The sequence below is a fragment of the Phyllostomus hastatus genome, unplaced genomic scaffold (genome assembly GCF_019186645.2).
Source record: "Phyllostomus hastatus isolate PE091 unplaced genomic scaffold, TTU_PhHast_1.1 phas_contig_36, whole genome shotgun sequence".
Classification (NCBI taxonomy): domain Eukaryota; kingdom Metazoa; phylum Chordata; class Mammalia; order Chiroptera; family Phyllostomidae; genus Phyllostomus; species Phyllostomus hastatus.
In genome coordinates this window covers 5,203,514-5,221,998 of record NW_025333862.1, presented here as the reverse complement: position 1 = coordinate 5,221,998, position 18,485 = coordinate 5,203,514, and the positions used below count along the sequence as shown (strand labels likewise).

Sequence of the window (18,485 nt, the reverse complement as noted above, 5' to 3'; positions counted from 1 at the left end):
CCTTGCTCACTGAGAGCACAGCAAATAGAAAGCCAACAGGTGGCACTATCCAGTACCAAGCGCCACTCAGAGGCAAGAGCAGTTCCAGTGCCCCTCAAAGGTTCCAGACAACCCACCAAGCAGCCTCCACTGGTCCTTTAGTCCCCTCGCGCGGCCCTGGAGGGTTGGGGTTTGGGGTGGGCGGAGCCCCACTGACACCTTTCGCAGCCGCTCGCTAGAGGAGGCGGGCCGAAGGCCTGGGCGAGCCAATGCAGGAGGTTTCAGTCACTTGCAGCCGGGGAGCAGGCCAATGGGCGCGGGAGGGTGTGGCCAGGGCCTCTGGCTCTGGGCATTTATAAGAAGTTGGAATGCGGTGCTTGGGCGCGCGCTTTGGGGCGGCTGTGGGTTCCCGTGTGGGCTGAGGGACGTGTGCCGCTAGTTTTACCCCTGCAGCCGGTCCCCACTCAACCCACTCAGCCCTCTCTCAGCTCCTGCTCGCCATGGAGTCGCTGGCTTTACCCCGGCGTCCCGGTCCGGCTCCTTCAGCGGCCGCCGCCGCCCTGGCCGGCGGACTCAAGTCGCCCAAGCCGCTGATGAAGAAGCAGGCAGTGAAGCGACACCACCACAAGCACAACCTGCGGCACCGCTACGAGTTCCTGGAGACCCTAGGCAAGGGCACCTACGGCAAAGTGAAGAAGGCGAGGGAGAACTCGGGGCGCCTGGTGAGTGCTGCTCCCTCTCGCAGCACAGGCCTGTCGGGAGGCTCAGGGCTGGGCCGTGGGCTAGTGGCTTGCTCCGGAGTGTGGCCCCATTCAGTCTTTACCAAACTGAAGTTGCGGGATTGGGGGTGGGGGTGGGGGCGATGGGGGTATTTATTGCAGGTATGTCTGTCCATGATTGTAGGGACAATGTTCGTGGACCTGAGAACCCCAACAGCGCACAGCATGTGATGGCCAATAAGTGAGGTGCACAATTAGTGTAGGGTGCCTAGGAGGCCAATAGCGTTCTGTCTTGGGATGAGAGAGCTCCCTAAAGAAAGTGAAACTTAAGTTGGATTTTGCTTGGAACAGACTTCCAAATGGGGGAATGGGGAGGGGAAGTAGAATACACCTGATCATAGCAGGGGTTTAGTAAATGCCTGTGTGCTTGAATGAATGAATGAATGAATGAATGAGGTGTCCAGTTCCCAACTCAGTTCTACTAGTGTGGCAGCCTAGCACTCTATGGAGATCCACACAGGGGTGGGGTGGAGATGGGTTGGACACTTAAGTCCTTTCAGTTCTTAGAGTGAGTCGAAGTTTCAGTATGATGGGTTTTTATCCTGGGAAATGTGAAATCAGGCTCTGGCGCAAGGGCAACAGTGCCTCAAGACGCTTGGTCTGAGGCCGTTCAGGAAGGTTTAATTTGGTAATAGTAGTAGCAGCAGCAGTCTGTGGGACCTGAGCAGTTAATTTGTCTCTGTGCTCTCAATTTCCCTTTCTGCAAACATCAAGAAAGCACAGCCTCCCTCACAAGCTGCCATGAGGATTGAATGAGATGCAAATGTGAATCTAGATTTTTCCTGACACGAAGAACCCACAGTGAGAACTGATATTTATATCTGGAAAGGCCAGCCCTGAATAGATGGCAAATTTGCCAAAAGTTAGTTAACAGTGATTGTCAAACTGGAGTTTCGTATGCACTGGAATCACCTGGGATACTTGTTCAAAATACCTATTCTCTGGCTCCTCACCCAAAGGATTGTATTCTGAAGGTGTAGGATGGAACCAAATAATCTGTATTTTCTTTTATTTTATTAAGATTTTATTTGTATGTATTTACTTTTAGAGAGATGGGGAGGGAAGAAGAAAGAGAGGGAGAGAAACAGCAATGTGCAAGAGATACACTGATCCGTTTCCTCTCGATCGCCCCCAGCCGGGCCCTGGCCTGCAACCCAGGCACATGCCCTGACCAGGAATTGAACTGGTGACACTTTGGCTCGAAGCTGGCTCTCAGTCCACTGAGCCACACCAGCCAGGGCTAATTAGTATTTCAACAAGCCTTTTGGGGCAAGAGGTCTAGGGATTGTTTGGCCAGGTGCAGTTGAGTCTGGTTAAGAGACGTGTGGAAGCAAACGCGCATGTGTGTGTGTGGCCATGGTTCGCCCTGTCGCCTATAGCTGCAGTTGCCTCCCCAAATTGTTTGCTTCAGCAGCCAGTAGCTGGTTTGAAATTCAAGAAATCATTTCATTAGTGACGAGACTGGATGCTGGCAAAAGGGGATGGATTTATGTCCCCATCAATAGGACCAAGTGTGTTTTTCCTGCTAATGCCTGGCATGGTCCCCAGTTGCCTGCTGCCAGGTTACAGCTATTGGGCAATTATGTACTTCCTGGCTTTCTCTTCCTTTCTCTTTCTATAAAGTGTGAGGGCCTGGTGAGGCTCCAGGCTTCAGACTCCTGGGCCTAGGCTTTGTCAGGGGCTTAGCTGGAACACAGCTGCTTGGGGTGGGGTGCAGTGGGGCAGATTGGATTGGCGGGGGGGGGGGGGGCCTGGAGGGCCCAGAAACTGGGTAACTGAGGTTTAACTTTAGAGGTCCCATCAGGCTCTTGACCTAGGTCACTGCGTGCAGGAAAGAGAGGGAGGGAGAAAGGGAGAGAGAGATCTCATTGATTCTGGAATGAGATAAACCAGCTTTCAGTTTTCAAATCTCAGCAGCTGCAAGCAGGGATTCCAGCTCCTATTGCATCAGAATACAGAATTCAGAAGGTGCTCCCTGGCCTTATGCCTTTCGTCGCATGCAGGGAGGCAAGATCAGTGGGAGTGGAACCTGTTCTGAACCCCCCCAATCCATAGACCAACCTGTGCGTCTGCTGGGGACTTGCTCAGAGTCTTCTTCCTCCTTGAAGAGCAGCTGCCTGCTGTGCTAATGGTTTCTCAGCTCTGGAAAGGAGTCGTCTTCCCCTCCACACCCTCATTCTTGCCTCTTCACTGTTCTCCCTGAAGGGAGATCAGCCTGGTGCCTCAGGAACTTCAGTGGGAGAGAGGGATGTGGGAGCCACCCAAGAAGCCCCCTCAAGATGACCTGAGATTGTTGGCGGGGGCTAGATTCAGAGGAAGGCCTGCTGAGTGACTTCCATGCCGATCTCTCTCTGCTTTTTTCAGAACATTCCCAGTCCCAACCTGCCTCGATGAGAACATCAGGGGCTAGGCAGGACTGTCCAGAGGGAGGGGCAGGTGGGCAAGACTAATGGCTACTCGAGGAGGACATCAAAGGAAAAACAAATATTTGCTCTGGATCTTCTAGTCTCCAAGTACATTCCTGGTATCCAAATGACATTTCCTCCTGTGACTCTCCCAGCTCCCTGGCTGCCCCTCCCCCCAAAGAAAAAAAAGCCGCTGCTGTTAGAATCCACCAAAGGCTTTGGAGTGAACTGCACGGAAGTCTTGTCCCCAAGGGGTTCCATGAGGAGCATGGCGGGGGAGTGGATAGTGACCTATGCAGGGGTGCTTCTGTCTTATATATGAGATGGCTTCTTGGATTTGAAAATGACTGAGATGGTCCTATTCCTTCACTGACAGATGAGGAGACTGAGGCCCAGAGAGGGATTGTGGCTTGTGCCATGGCTGGTTAGTGGCATGCCTACAACATAGGCCCCTGATTTGACCACCCCAGGTCCCGCATGTCCAGGACTGAGTCTTGGTCTGGGAGTTGGCCCTCCCGGGCTTGTCACATTGCGCTTCGTCATTCCAGCAGTCAGCTCCAGCCACCTTCTCAGAGCCTCAGCAGAGCAGAGGGTCAGAGGAGACACTGAGAACCGACCCCCAACTCCTCACACACTGCCTGTGTCGAGGGTCCCTAGACACAGGCATTCCTGGTTTTCACCTTGTCCGGAAGGCTGCCTAGCTCAGAACCTGCAAGCATTCAAATCCTGCCTCTATTGCTCCTGTGACTGCTCTGTATCTCAGTTTCCTCATCTATAAAGTGGGGATTATAATAATTCCTACCTTGTGCTATTCTCATAGGGTTAAATCAGGTAATATATGTAAAGTGCTGAGCACAGTAACTGACACAGTGTCATCCCGGCAAGGCTGCCCTGGCGAGGCCCTGTTCTCGAGGAGGTATCCCTGTGAGGCCTGTTCTGGCCTGAGCAAGAAAACGCTTAGCTTCCTTAAGCTGACTACTCTGGTCTCTGCTTTATTCAAAGTCCCACTTTCTCCTTCAGCCCCTGCTCCAGAGGAGGGCTCCTACCTGGCCAGCCGCCCAAGGTCTCTTCTGCGTGACGCTGCCCTCCCTGCTCCTCCCGCACCTGCCTGCTCAGCATCAGCAAGGGAGGCTCTGGCTGCAGGCGACTCTTGTCCTTGGACTCTGGCCAAACCACACAAGAGAGCTAGGCAGGGAATTGCCTTGCCCAGCAACCTGGCAGAGTGAACGGGAGGGTGGCAAGGAGGGGTGGGTATAGCATGGAGTTTAGGGGAAGCAGCTCAGACTCTGGAAGGCTTGGTGGAATGGTGAGCCCCCACCCCTAGGCCCATTCCCCACTCTGCCCACCAAGGCAAGCCCAGCCCGACCTCTGCTCCACTATCTATATGGTCATCCTCCAGCTCCTTGCCCCACCTCCTACATGGCAGCTGCTCTCTGAAAGGCCAGAGAGGAGTCAAGGACTTTGGCTTCAGCTCCTGGAAGTAGCTGTGACCAGGATGCCCAGCTCGCACCCTCTTTCCTAGGACCAGCACCTTTAGGTTTTGCTTTTCTAAGACCTTTCTGCCATCCTTTCCTGGATCCAGATCACTCCCAATCTGGGGTGTCTGTTGGTGGGGCGTGGAGGGTAGGAGCAGTGTTTAACCAGTTGAGCCCCAGCACCCATCTCTCTAGTGTGTTGTATGGATGAGTGGGATGTGGGTGGCTTTTTGGACTGTGCAGCTTGGCCCAGGGCAGGGTGTGGGGCGCTCCCTTCTCTGGGGTGGAGAGGCAGGGAACTGGAGGCAGGGCAGGGCATCTGCAAGTATCTTTTTTGTCTTCTGAGATGGCAGCTTCTCTAGGCCACACCCCTCCCCCTTGGATCCTGACTCTGTCTTGATGTATCAGGGAACCTTGGAAGAGTCAGTGCACCTTTCTGAACTCGAGTGTTTGACATTTGCAAAACAGGGTAGGGAGTTAGCCCTGCTGCCTTTCCAACGTGCAGGGCTGCAGGGGCAAGAAAACCACTGGGCCGGTATCCATAGGAATTTGGCTCGGGCACTTTAACATAGATATACACGGGGCCTCTGAACAAGCTCATTATGACGATCCTTGGCTAGCACCTTCCTGGCATAGTAGCAGGTGACCCATTTCTGAAGACACTTAGAGATCCTGATGTGCAAATTTGTGAATGGCTCCTTTCTTTCTGGACTTTGCTCAAACATTTCTCTCTGCCTGGAATGCCTCTGTTGCCCCTCCCTAGCTTACCCTCCTTGGCTGGGCAAACCCCATTCATCCCTCAAGATCTAAAACAAAGTTTTCTCCCAGAGGTGATCATCCCTGCTGCTCCAGGCAAAGAAAGCTCTCCCCAGTACTCCTGGAGCCCCCAGTAGGCAGGGGCCTCAGCAGTCACATTCTTCACACTAGGTCTGAGTTGATTCAATTGCTGGTCCTCCCACTGGACTGAGGACCTTGGTGCAGGGACTGCCCAATTTTCGTCCAAATCCCTAGCACCTAACATAGCACCAGGCACATAGTAGGTGTTCAGCAGATCTTTGGAGAATAAATGACCTTCATTTTTCAGATGAGGACATTAAAACCAACGAGACCAATTAACCAGATCATTTAAGTGACTTGTCTCGAGTTGCATAGTTCTGTAGGGGCAAGTGAGGATGAGATGCTTGGGCTTGTGACACCCACTCCAAGGACCTGGTGCCCACATTCACACAGATGTTTGTTGTGTCTGGGTCCCCTGTTCCCACTAGGTAGGGCGGCCTTGCGATGCATTGTCTAAACCTGGGTACTTTGGAGAGAATAGGTCACTGTGAGTAACGACGCTGGGATGAACCAGGACTGTCTCCAGGCACAGGGCCTCCCCGCCTTTGGGTGACCCACTCAGCAGTTGCCACCCTCCTCCTCGGCTCTAGTCAGTATATTTTTTTTTTCCTGGAGAATGGTTGCTCAACTGCCTTGCAGATGAGAACAAAGGTCCCTCAAAAGTAATGCTTATAACGGAGGCTGACTCTGCCCATGTGTAGGAAGAAAAGCAAAAAGTCTCATCTGGGCACAGGCCCAGTCAGTCAGGCGTCAACCCACTGACAACCAATAAATATTTCTTTTGTGATTTGTGTTCATGTAAACAATTGTTGAGTGCTCGTGTGCGCTGACCTCTGTCTAGGCCTGAGCTTTTGCTATTTTTAGTTTACTTTGATAGGCCAGCCAGCAGGTAGCTAGGGACCTGTCTCATGGGGCTGGGATAGGGTGTCACCAGGGCTGTGACATATCACTCTTCTTGCCTGTCACCTGCTTAGGAACTGACGGAGGCCAGATGACATAACTTGTTTCTTTCCTGGGAAGTGCAAGCCCCTACGTGCTACCCTGGGACCTAATGTGGCTGACCGAGGGTCCTTCGACCTAGCCCCTGAGGCCAGAGCAGAAGCTCACAGGAGAATGGAACTGTTCATTGAAGATTAGGCTTCCAAATTTGAAAGAAATGGATCTCGAGGTTTGACTTGTGTGCCCTCTGTCCAAGGAGGGACTCTTTCTAGCACTTCAGACCCCTTTATTTTAGGGGGGACCTCATTTCTTCTGGGTCTTGTCTTTTTTAGAGCTCTACCTCCTAAGCCTAGGATGACATCTCTCAGTGTTGTCTGTGTCTCTGTGGACATAGTTATCCGTTCAAGATGTGCTTAGATTTTGCATATGTGTGCCTCTTAAGCTCTCAGACAGCTTTGTTTTATTATCTAGATGTGTAATTTATATATGATGGTTTACTCTTTGTTAATAGTTTGTATGGCCCCTTTATCTGAAGAGCTTATAGTACTTTATTGATTGTCTGATTATTAAAATGAAGCATTTTAGAGAGAAAATGACTAGTCCATAAAATCTTGCCTTTGGGGAGAGAAAAGGAGAACGGGGAGAGAGGCCTGCGGGCTCAGGGTTGAAGGAGGATTCCAGCCCCTTTGTCCCCGCCCCGCCCCCTGTCCGATTCTGAATCAGGGACTTTTCTGACCAGCTGGTGGGGGAGGGGGGTTGGAGCAGAAGGGGCGGGGCCTGAAGACTGCACCTGCTGCTGCAGCAGCAGCGTGGGCCTCAGCAGCATCCTGGGGGAGACTCCTTGGCGATATTCGCTCCCGCCGCCATTGTCCTCCCTGCCCTGCCTGGGGAGGGCAGAGAGCTGGGCCTCAGCTCTTTGATGGAGGCAGCTCCAGGGGAGGAACGGGGCGGAGGGCACGCCATCTCTGGCCCGTTGCCAGGGTGACCAGGCCCTGGGCACTGTGAGTGACTCCTTATGGGATTATGTCTGTTCCGCATTCTTGTCCACTGTCCCTGTGAGCAGGAAGCCATTGTCTGCCTCCAGAGCCCTGTGAAAGGGGGAATAAGGCCCCTCCCTTCCAGAAGTGCTTTCTTTTTTTCTGTCTTCTTTTGAACCTCGAGGGGAGGCAAACCCTCCTGGGAAATTGAATGAGGTGCTGTTTACCTCAGTCCGGGCCCTCGGATTTTTCATAACTTGCCTGTCTCCCAAGAAGAGGAAGTCTTGTATTTACCACTGGTGTCCCTGGGCAAGACTTGACAGGAATTGACCAACCCCGGGACACACCCCCTGCCCAGCACCCAGTGCCAGCAGTGCGGCCTCCGAGGGCCTGGCATTTTCGGGGCTTGTCTGCCAGAATCAGGGCAGGAAAGCACCTCACACATCCTTCGTCCTGTTTGTTTCACTTAAAAGTGAGGCCCTGAGAGGGGGTGGGACTTGCCCGTGGGGACAGTGACAGAGCCTGGAGGAGAACCCAGGTCTCCTGACTCTGTAGGAATGTCTTCTGGTCTTCTGTACACACCTCTCTCTCTCTCTCTCACACACACACACACACGTACACACGTGCTGCACTGTTGTCATTCTCCCCTTTCTGTCACCTTGGCCCTGAATGGAAGGAGCAGAGGAGACCCCTGTGTCTCCAAGAGCTTTGTTAAAGGGCATCTTGGCAGCTGTTTCTTCATTTCCTCTTGCTTCATTCCGCCCTTGCTGAGCCATGCAAACCAGCTGGGTGGGTTAGTCCTTTTATGGTATTTTCACCTTTACAGGCAAGATAGCAGAGCCCAGAGAAATCTATGTACCTGTCTAGTTGTTTTCATTTGTTCCCGGGAGACGGACATTTCTCACCTATACTAAAGGGACTGTTTCCCCCCACCCCACCCCCCGCCACAAATTTTTTTTGGTGGTAAAATATATGTAACATAAAATTCATCATCTTAAGCTACAGTTCATTAAGTGCATTAAGTACAGTCACCAGGTCACGCAGCCGTCACCACTGTGCATTTCTTGAATCGTTTCATCGCTCCACCAGAGGCTCTGGGTACCCACGAAATAATAAGTGAGGCCCTCCCGGCCATCCCCACTCTCCCCCTCCTTCCCCTGATAACTTCTACTTTCCGTCCCATGCATTTTCCTACTCTGGTCACCTCACGCAAGTAGACTTGTACGACATTTGGCCTTGCATGTCTGGCTTATGCCACTTCATATAATGTGGTCAAGGTGTATCTTCGTTGGTGCCAGTTAGTGGCAGTGTGACTTTGGGCAGGTCATGTGACCTCGCTGGGTACCAGTTCCCACACCTGTAAATAGGAAGATGATATTTCTCTGCCTACCTCCCAGGGCTGCTGTGAGGGCCAATCCATGTACTAAAGCAGCACACGGTTACCTAGTGCCTGCCGTGTGCCAGCCACTCTGCTTGGCAGCAGGGGCCCGGTGGTGAGCGAACCCTCGTCCTTGTGATGTAGCGTGGCAAATTTGCCTTGTAAATCATAAAGCATCAGCATTCCAAATGGTTGTTACCTCCCTTGCTCATCTGTGGCCTCTGATAAGGCCACTGGTCCTTCCTCCTTCCTGCTGTGTGGACTACATCTAACCCAGGTGTGAGCTTCTCCAGATGAGGTGCTCTTCAGCTTCCCTGCCACCCTCCCTGGTGAAGGGCAGAGTGGCTTCTCTGGGTGCCTCCTTGGCCTCTGCAGCAGCTGCAGGGGACCCAGAATTGCCTTTGGGCAATCCAGGGCTTGGAGAGTGTTCTCCAGGACACCTTGACCCGCCAGACCTTTCCCCTCACTCTCCAGCATTCTCTGTTCCCAGGTGGCCATCAAGTCAATCCGGAAAGACAAAATCAAAGACGAGCAAGATCTGATGCACATTCGGCGAGAAATTGAGATCATGTCATCACTCAACCACCCCCACATCATTGCCATCCATGAAGGTACAGAGGCCGGGTGTTTGACTCTGGGCCCAAGGGGGTGTGTGTGTGTAGGAAGAGTCAGAACAGGTGATACAAAGAAATGAAAGAGATGCAGGCTTTGGAGTTGGACAAAAGCTGGATTTGCAATTCAGCTGTATGACTTGGGCAACTATTCAATTTAGTCCCTGGGTGGGCCTCAGTTCCTCATTTGTAAAACGGGATAATCCCACCTACGTCACAGCATAGTTGCAAAGGTCAAATTAAATGTCACCAAGTGCTCGGCTCACAGGAGGAACTCAGCAAATTGTAGGCTTTTTGTTGTTATTGTTAGGTTTTCTGAACTTGAACTCTACCTCCCCAACCCAATGAGATCCTCAGCAGTACGGGGGAGGCTGACACACACAGAGACCTGCACCTGTCCCCGGTGCACGGGTGCTAAGATCCGGGCCTCCTGGAGTCCGCCCTGTACTCTGAGTCATTCCTGCATGGGGCTGGCTCCTGCCTCTCCTTGTTATCTTTCTCAGCCTTCTCTCGCTCTGACATCAGCACTGGCTTTCCACTCTGACTGCCCTGTTCTCTGTGACCAAGACAACAAAGCAAGCAAGAAAAGGTGACCAGGGAAAGGGGGGCACCCTCCCACACACACCTGTCTGCTTCCAGCCTTTACATAATGTCAGTTAGTTGGAGAAATAAGGAGTAGCAGCAGAGAGAAGGAAGGGAGCCTATGGCTGTGCCCTGTTTTTGAATATTTTTGGTGGGAAGTACGATATAAAAGAAGTCTTCTCTCTTGGCTTCTATGCATAAGAAGACTAAGGGCAGAGCCACTGACATGGCCCTGTGGCCTGAACCTGTCCCACGAGGGCTCTGGGCAAGTAGCTGAGAAAGCTACTTGTATCTCTATGTATTCCCCCAGGGAAGAGTGGGCAGATGTCAGGGTATTGGTTTAGCCAGACTGAGCTTCATAATGGTGTGTGTGTGTGCGTGCGCATGTCCCACACCCATTTCCCCAGCCAGGTCTGGGGACTGAGCTTTGAAGCTCAAGGACGCTCGGGCTTGTCCTTCACCTTCAGCTCCCATAGAGACAGGGCTATCGCAGTTACTGCATGTATGCAGGGCTGCCCCAGACCTGTCCCCATCCTGCCACAGCCTTCAGGAGGTATGGTCTGGGGGCAGGGGAATGATCTCTCACTCAGCTGCTGTCCAGAATATGCTGGCTCTTGACGCCCAATTTCATGGCACAAAGGCTGCAGCGATGTGGAGAACCACAGAGGCAGCTAGGCACACGGTGTGGGGCTGGGCCACCACACATCAGGGCCACTCACTCCTGTTCCCCTGGGAAAAAGCTCAGTCCTCCTGGCCATGTATCCAACTGCCCGGGAGCTGGGACACCTCCTTGAGGAGCCGCCTCTCTCAGCTCCCTCTCTCAGGCCAAACAGCAGTAGCTCTGGGGCTGGCTGAGCAAGCCAGACTCCTAGGACCTGTTTGACACAGAGATGCAATGTCAGGGACATACATGTTCTGACATACACTCAGCTGAAGGGCCAGTTTGGTGACCCAGTCACTCCCTACCTTTCCAGAGGGCTGGAGCCGGAACAAGGCTGCAGGGGGCACGCGGGCTCCTCCTACACAGGCCAATGAGCCAGGTGGGGCAGGCTGCTGACAGGGGCCCGGCCAGTCATTCAGTTACGAAATATTTGTTGATCACTCCTGTGGGCAAGGCCCTGGCAGTGCTCTGGGCGGGAAGTCAAAGGTGTTGAGAGATGAGTATCTCAGCTCTCCATTGTACTTGACCGTGTGCAAAGCCCTCGCATGTGCTTCATCCCTCTTCTGATCCTCCAGGCAGGCATTTTATGGGCATTATTGTATATTATTATGTATATGAGGACGCCGGTGATGAATGTGACAGTGGGTACCATTTATTGAGTGCCTGCTTATGTCAGCTCCTTGCCAGCTTGCTCAGCCAGCGCCCGAGTTTTCACTGACTTGTACTTAGTTCTCACCCCAGCTCTAAGAGGCTGGCATTATCATCCCTCCTCGTTCTTCAAACGAGAAAACTGAGGCACACTGGTTGAATAACTTGCCAAGGTCACCCAGCTAGTAAGTGCTGAGGCCTAGAAGAGACGGACCTCAGTGACAGACCTGGAAGAGATCTACCCTAGGTCACAAAGCAAAAAGGCACTAAACCCTGAACCACACAGGCTTTTCCTTCTCATCCAGGGATGTCTCCACCCTCCTGAGAAACGGCAGGGTCGTTTTGAGAATCCTCAAAAGCCAGAACTTCTAGGGTGGGCCAGGTACCTTGGCCTTAACTTGCTGCTGTTGGACGATGTTGAGAGCTTCAAAGACCCTTCTCCTGCCCCATCAGCAAACATCCCTGGAGGGAGGTGTCTGGTCCAGAGCCAGGGAGAGGCACGGCCCCCAGGGGCACAGTGTACTCTGGAGGGGCTGATGTTCCACCCGCTCCCTACCATGTTCTGCCCCAGTGTTCGAGAACAGCAGCAAGATCGTGATCGTCATGGAGTACGCCGGCCGTGGCGACCTGTACGACTACATCAGTGAGCGGCAGCGGCTCAGCGAGCGGGATGCCCGGCACTTCTTCCGGCAGATCGTCTCCGCCGTGCAATACTGCCATCAGGTAGGCGAGCCCCGCCTGCCCAGCCCTGTTCTGAGGGGTGGTCCTTGGGCCCTGGTGCGGTTTGGGCCAAAGAGAGTCCGGGACGTGCCCACACAAGGAACACACGCACAGGGAGACAGAGGCAACACTCGGTTCTGAACTCCCAGCCTAGGAATGCCGTGCCTCTGGCCCTGAGTCCCTCAGCGGGGGATGGAAGGGCCTGTGATTTGTTGTGCTTTGTACCAATAAAGATGGGCACTCCCGGAGTACTTGTGCCCCCATCCAGCCCCCCTTGTGTTTGCCTTTCTCTGCAGACCAGGTCCTCATGCCCTTCCCTCCCTGGTGACCTCTCCCTGACGCTCCTCCCTCCCTCTTTCAGAACGGGGTCGTTCACCGGGATCTCAAACTGGAGAACATCCTCCTAGATGCCAATGGAAATATCAAGGTGGGCCCTCCTTCTGGTTTCTAGCAGCTCTCCCGCTCCTCCTGAGCCTTTTTGCACCCCTAGCCAAGTACCCCTAAGCCCCTAGGGGGTTCTGGAAGGATTCCAGCAAAGATCCGACTTATATGTTGGTTCCCACTCCATTTTATAGATGGAAAATCGAGGCCTCAAAATAAGGGGTGACTTGCACAAGGTTCTATGGCTAGCGAGGGGCTGAACACGGGCTAGAAACAAGGTCTCCTGACTCCCCTCCCAATGCTCTTGACATCACAACACTGCCGGGAGTCCAGGAGTCTAGATCTAGGTTCTTTTGCACTCAACCTTGGCTCTGGCAGGGACAGGGCCACGGCCTGAGTTCCTCCTGCCTGTGTGCACACGCTCACGCAGACTTTCCTCTGCTGCAGTCAGGCGGCCCTTTGGCACCTTTCCCCAAAGACAAGCATTCCAGCCCTGTCTTCCTGCAGCGTCTGGCCTCCCATGCCTCCCATGCAGTTCGGTTTATGCATGAGAAGGGCACACGGATAGGTACACTCACGGCTCAGGGTCAGAAGGGGGGGATAGCTGGACTGGCCCTGCACTCTGACCCCCTTCAGAACCCTCCTGAACCCAGGACATAGTCCCTGCCCCGGTAGCCCCTCACCCGTGCTTTGCGGTGCCCTGGTGCTGAGTTCGTTTCCCTTTTCCAGCCCATTCCCGGAGCAGGTGGGGCTTTCTTTGATGCTGTGGTGTGGGGGAGGGGAGGCAGAGCCAATAAACACAAACAACCCGGACAGACACGAACTCTCCCATCTGCACCAATCACCTGCTTCATTATGGGCTTCAACTATCTGCTTGATAAGAGGCCAATAAAACCATAAACGAAGGAGCCAGAGTTCCACAGAAAGGCCCTCCCCACCCTCGGCACACATGACCCTCTGCCAGGGGTGCAGAGGTCAGGAGCAGCAGGGCACCGGCCTCGGCCTGTCCCCGAGGGCAGCTGGGGAAAGGGTCTCTCTGGGGAACAAGAAGATGGACCGGGCGCCTCTCAAGGCCTCAGTATCAGAGGGCTCAGGGAGCCTGGGAGAAGATGCCTTCTCCTGGGCTATAACTCGTCCATGATCTCGTTCTGCCCTCACCACTGCTTCTCAGCCCTGCTGGGCTGACCCCATGCTCCTGCCCAGGAGTGGGCATAGACAAGCCCTTTGCCAGGAAGGGCAGCCCAGCCTAACCTCCGTGGTTAGTCGGAGACAGGATGGCATGCTTCTGAGAGTAGTGACACTGGCATGAGGTGTTGACTGTCCCCCTCCATCTGGTCCACCTCCCCATGGAGTCCCATTCATGGTTCACACCTATTCTGGGAGCTGCAGGAGGGATGGGGACAGGAGGAGGTCAGCACAGGAACATAGGGATGTGACAATATGAGGAGACAGAACCAATAAGCAAGGACTGCAGCAGGCCACTGGAAACTAGGGCTCCATGGGAGATGGAGATCTCAGGGCAATGGAGGGCTTCCCGGGGGAGGTGAGCTTGCTGGGCCAGGAGGATGTGCACAGACAGGGGAGTGCGTGCCCGGGTTGGAGTGCAGCAGGACAGAGGAGCCCGGAGGATAGTGAGGGCCCGGGGCCCCTGCACCTCTGGCTCAGGGCTCACTGAGAGTTTCTGCAGGGCTCTTTCTCCTGGGGCCTGAGCTGTGTTGACAATGCCCAGTGTGAGTGGGGGTCACAGGCACCCTTTCCTCCTGCGGGGCCTGGGTTTCCCCAGCATCTTGTGGCAGCAGGCTGAAAGCGGCAGAACCACCCAGGCCTTGGCATGACCCTACCGTGTTTACACACCCCTGCAGATTGCTGACTTTGGCCTGTCCAACCTCTACCACCACGGCAAGCTCCTGCAGACGTTCTGTGGGAGCCCCCTGTACGCCTCGCCCGAGATCGTCAATGGGAAGCCCTACACGGGCCCAGAGGTGAGTGTCCACCGCCGGCCTGCCTCTGCTGTTTCCTGTGGCATCAGCTCCTGTGAGATAGGCGGGCCGGCTTTCTAGTTGTTCCTTTTCTCAGAGCACAAAATTCAGTCCGCGCCCCCTCACCTCCCAAAGCAGTCACTTTCCAGGTCTCCAGTCAGGAGTGGCAAAACTGGAGTGAGAACGTAAACCTCCTGGCCCCTGGTCTAGCCCTGTGCCCCTCACCTTCCCAGTTCCCATCGCCTTTCCCAGCACCCAGCCTGCCACCCACTCCTGTCTCCGAAGGGATGCCCTCTCCACTGCTCTTGTGTTTGTGGCTGCCCCTGCCCAGGAGAGGAGATTGACAGCACCTCTCCCCTGAGCCTCAGTCACTTCTGCAGTGTCACTGCTTTGCCCCTGGATTCCAGAGGGACGTGGCCCTTAGATGCCCCTGCCTCTGAGTTCTCCAGTATGCACCCGTTTCCCCTCAGGTGCGGAAGTGAGGCCAGAGGCCCTCCAGCACCCTCACTGACCCCCACCCCTCTCCCTCAGGTGGATAGCTGGTCCCTGGGTGTTCTCCTGTACATCCTGGTGCACGGCGCCATGCCCTTCGACGGGCAGGACCACAAGACGCTGGTGAGGCAGATCAGCAACGGGGCCTACCGGGAGCCGCCTAAACCCTCCGGTGAGTGAGAGGTCCGGGTGTTCCCGTCCAGGCCCCGGGGGTCCCGAGCTAATTCCTGAGGCAGGGGTTAAACAGCGGCAGTAGAGTGAAGAGGATGACCCATTGAAGATGAGAGTACCCTCCACCCAATTTCTGCCGTCATCTCTCTGCCCCCAGTGTCTGTGACCTCCGGAAAGGAGGGGTCATCTCTTCCTTTGCTTCTGGGCATGCTTTATTATATTTGGGAAGTGCTTCCTAAGGTCTAACTTAGATCCTATGCTACAGTTGTCTCACTTTCTACTGCTTTTCCCTCATCCTTAGAGATCTTTTTGTCCTTTCACCTACAATGGAGGCAAGAGGAAGGGTGTAAGAACCTTGGTTTACCCTTGAGCACAGTCCACACCCTCGGAGGGTTGCATTTCTGAGGAGAACAAGGATGCACATGCACATACAATAAGGCTAGTGAAGGGCTCAGAGTCCCAGGGACAGGGCACAGGAGAGGGAATTGCCAGAATCCACCCAGGGCAGCTGGAGGCTGGGAGCTGGCCCATCTGGGGCTTGTGCGGAGCCCTGGGCGGGAGTGATGACCTAGCACAGATAGGGGTAGCCAGTAAGAGGGGACTGTGGGGGCCCGCTCACATGGATGCCAATCCAAAGACCCTTGTCTTTGTCTTCCAGACGCCTGTGGCCTGATCCGGTGGCTGTTAATGGTGAACCCCACCCGCCGGGCTACCCTGGACGATGTGGCCAGTCACTGGTGGGTCAACTGGGGCTATGCCACCCGTGTGGGGCAGCAGGAGGCCCTGCACGAGGGAGGACACCCTGGCAGTGACTCTGGCCGGGCCTCCATGGCTGACTGGCTCCGGCGGTCCTCCCGCCCCCTCCTGGAGAACGGGGCCAAGGTATGCAGCTTCTTCAAGCAGCATGCACCTGGAGGTGGGAGCATGGCCCCCAGCCTGGAGCGCCAGCGTTCGCTCAAGAAGTCCCGCAAAGAGAATGACATGGCCCAGTCTCTGCAGGAGGACCCTGCTGAGGACACCTCCTCTCATCCTAGCAAGGGCAACCTCAAGCTGCCAAAAGGCATTCTGAAGAAGAAGGTTTCCGCCTCCTCTGAGTGGTCAGGGGAGGACTCTGAGCTCAGCCCGGCCCCTGGGAGCCGAGGGCAGGCTGCCCTGCCGCTCCCCAAGAAGGGCATCCTCAAGAAGTCTCGGCAGCGGGAATCTGGCTACTACTCCTCTCCTGAACCCAGCGAGTCTGGGGAGCTCTTGGATGCAGGGGAGGTGTTTATGAGCGGGGACACTGTAGAGCAAAAGCCCCCCCAGGCCTCAGGGCTGCTGCTCCACCGCAAGGGCATCCTCAAGCACAACGGCAAGTTCTCCCGCACAGCCCTGGAGCTCACAGACCCCACTGCCTTTGGCTCCTTGAATGAGCTGGCCTCGCCTTGCCCTCCAGCCCGGGCCAGCCGCCCCTCAGGGGCTGTGAGTGAGGACAGCATCCTGTCCTCTGAGTCCTTTGACCAGCTGGACCTGCCTGAATGGCTCCCCGAGCCCCTGCTGCGGGGCTGTGTGTCTGTGGACAACCTCACCGGGCTTGAGAAGCCCCCCTCGGAGGGCCCTGGGAGCAGGGGCCTGAGGCGCTGGAGGCAAGACTCCCTGGGGGAGAGCTGCTTTTCCCTGACGGACTGCCAGGAGGTGACAGAGACCTATCGACAGGCGCTGGGGGTCTGCTCAAAGCTCAGCTGAGGGGGGGAGGGCATTGCCCCGCCTGGACAGGCTCTAAGATGCACCTGGCAACACCCTGAGGGGAGCCGCCTTTCCCCTGCCTCCTAGGACCAGCATCCCAGCCCAGAAGGCTGAGATGGTTTGCGATTTAGCCCTGGGGAGGGCCAGATATAGGAAAAATGGGCAAGTGAGATGCATTGAGGGTTCAACATCTTCAGCCCTGTTGAACCAAGAAGGCAGAAGAGGGGAAGAGTAGAGGAGTAGAGAAGGTTTGTGGCCAAGTTCAGGTTCTCTGTTTTATGTGCACATAGTGGGACCACCAAAATCTGGAAAGAGCACTCTTACCGGTACCCGTCCCCTTTACTGCAATGAGTGAGTTCTGTGCATGGTGCCTTCTTGCCAAGGGAAGGGTAGGAACTCTTCAAACACACATTCCCATCCCCTCCGGGCACTGAAACTGGAATGTGGAAACTCCTCAAGTGCCTGGAACATCCTAGGAATGGTTTCCTAGAGTGTGCCCTTCCTTACTTCTCCCAGCAGTAAGAAACCCCCGCCTCTGTTTCCTCAAAGGTTCCCCACCCCCACTTTCCTGTCCCTCAAACCTCACCCATGCCTCCTGGACTTGCTGCTATAAATCTGAAAGACTTGAAAAGGCTCAGGCTGCTATTGGACTTCATCATCTCAAGGGACCCAGATTACTCTGGACCCCACCTTGAACCTCAAAGGCTCTGTGAACTTCTCCAGACTCCAGGCTGCTCCTGCTACTGAGAATGAATGTGTCTATTTCTCTGGGTTTCCAGGACCCTGGAGTGCCCTATTTATATTTTTAGCCATGTGTTCTTTCAAAAGTGAATCTTGCTGTCCTCAATAATGTGAATATTATGTTCTGGAAAGTTCACTATACATCTAATTTTGTGTACAAAGTAATATTTTTGCAATGATTCATGGGGAAGGGGGGCCCTTTTATAAATCCACGTGTTCCTTGGCCCTGTCCAGGGACACGTGGCCCCCTCATCCATGCCCTGGTTCTGCCTACCTGATGGTCCCTCTTCCCTTCTCTGTGGCCAGAAAAAAAACCCACTCCATTAAAAACCAGTCTGGTGATTGAAAATGGCTTCCGTTGTTCTGTTTGAGGAGGTCGGGCACAGATCTTTGAACATTCTCTTAACACACACTCCTGCTGGGAAATGGAGAGCCTGCTTAATAAAAACAAAACAAGTACCCAGCCCTGTGTTCCAGAAGCTCCCCCAGTATACACCCATCAGCAAATCGGCCCTGTAAACACACAGGTGAGAGAGCCCTGGGCTGAATGTCCCCGTTTGCTCTCCTGCCTTTGGCACTAAGCGGAAAGCTGGGCTTGGCAGATTGTGCAGACCCACCCCCAACCTGCTCTCCATCTTCTTCCACCCCTCCCCCATACAGTTCTGTCCCCTGCTGCTTGAAGACGCCCCCACCTCCTTTATTCTCTCTCTCCCAAGAAATCCCTTTTACTCAGCGTTGCGCAGCTGCGCCCAGCTCTGTCCCCACCATCTGACCCCTAGTGCAGTAAAGAATGCTTGGAATGCCCCCCCTTGAAGTCTGTCCCTCTCAACCCCCAGCAGAGCATTTCCAGCCCGCTGGCTTGGTCCTTTGAGAAACTTGGGCTCTGAGGGCTGGGATGAAAGAATGAGGACAAAGTGCAGACAAGTTGCTGCTGGCTGCAGCTTCAGGCAGTCTCCCTCCCCATGCCTTACCCGCTCCTGGCGTTCACGGGCTCCAACACAAACCCAG

General features: G+C 54.6%; 1 protein-coding gene across 1 annotated transcript; it reads left to right on the top strand.

Annotated features, from left to right (window-relative positions):
* Positions 1–356: 356 nt before the first annotated feature.
* Positions 357–17,826, top strand: NUAK2 (NUAK family kinase 2). The gene is made up of 7 exons (XM_045841567.1): positions 357–701; positions 9,260–9,380; positions 11,843–11,994; positions 12,353–12,418; positions 14,235–14,354; positions 14,883–15,015; positions 15,673–17,826. The coding sequence occupies exons 1-7, from the start codon at positions 480–482 to the stop codon at positions 16,734–16,736; spliced, it is 1,878 nt and encodes a 625-aa protein (XP_045697523.1). The 5' UTR covers positions 357–479; the 3' UTR covers positions 16,737–17,826.
* Positions 17,827–18,485: the final 659 nt, after the last annotated feature.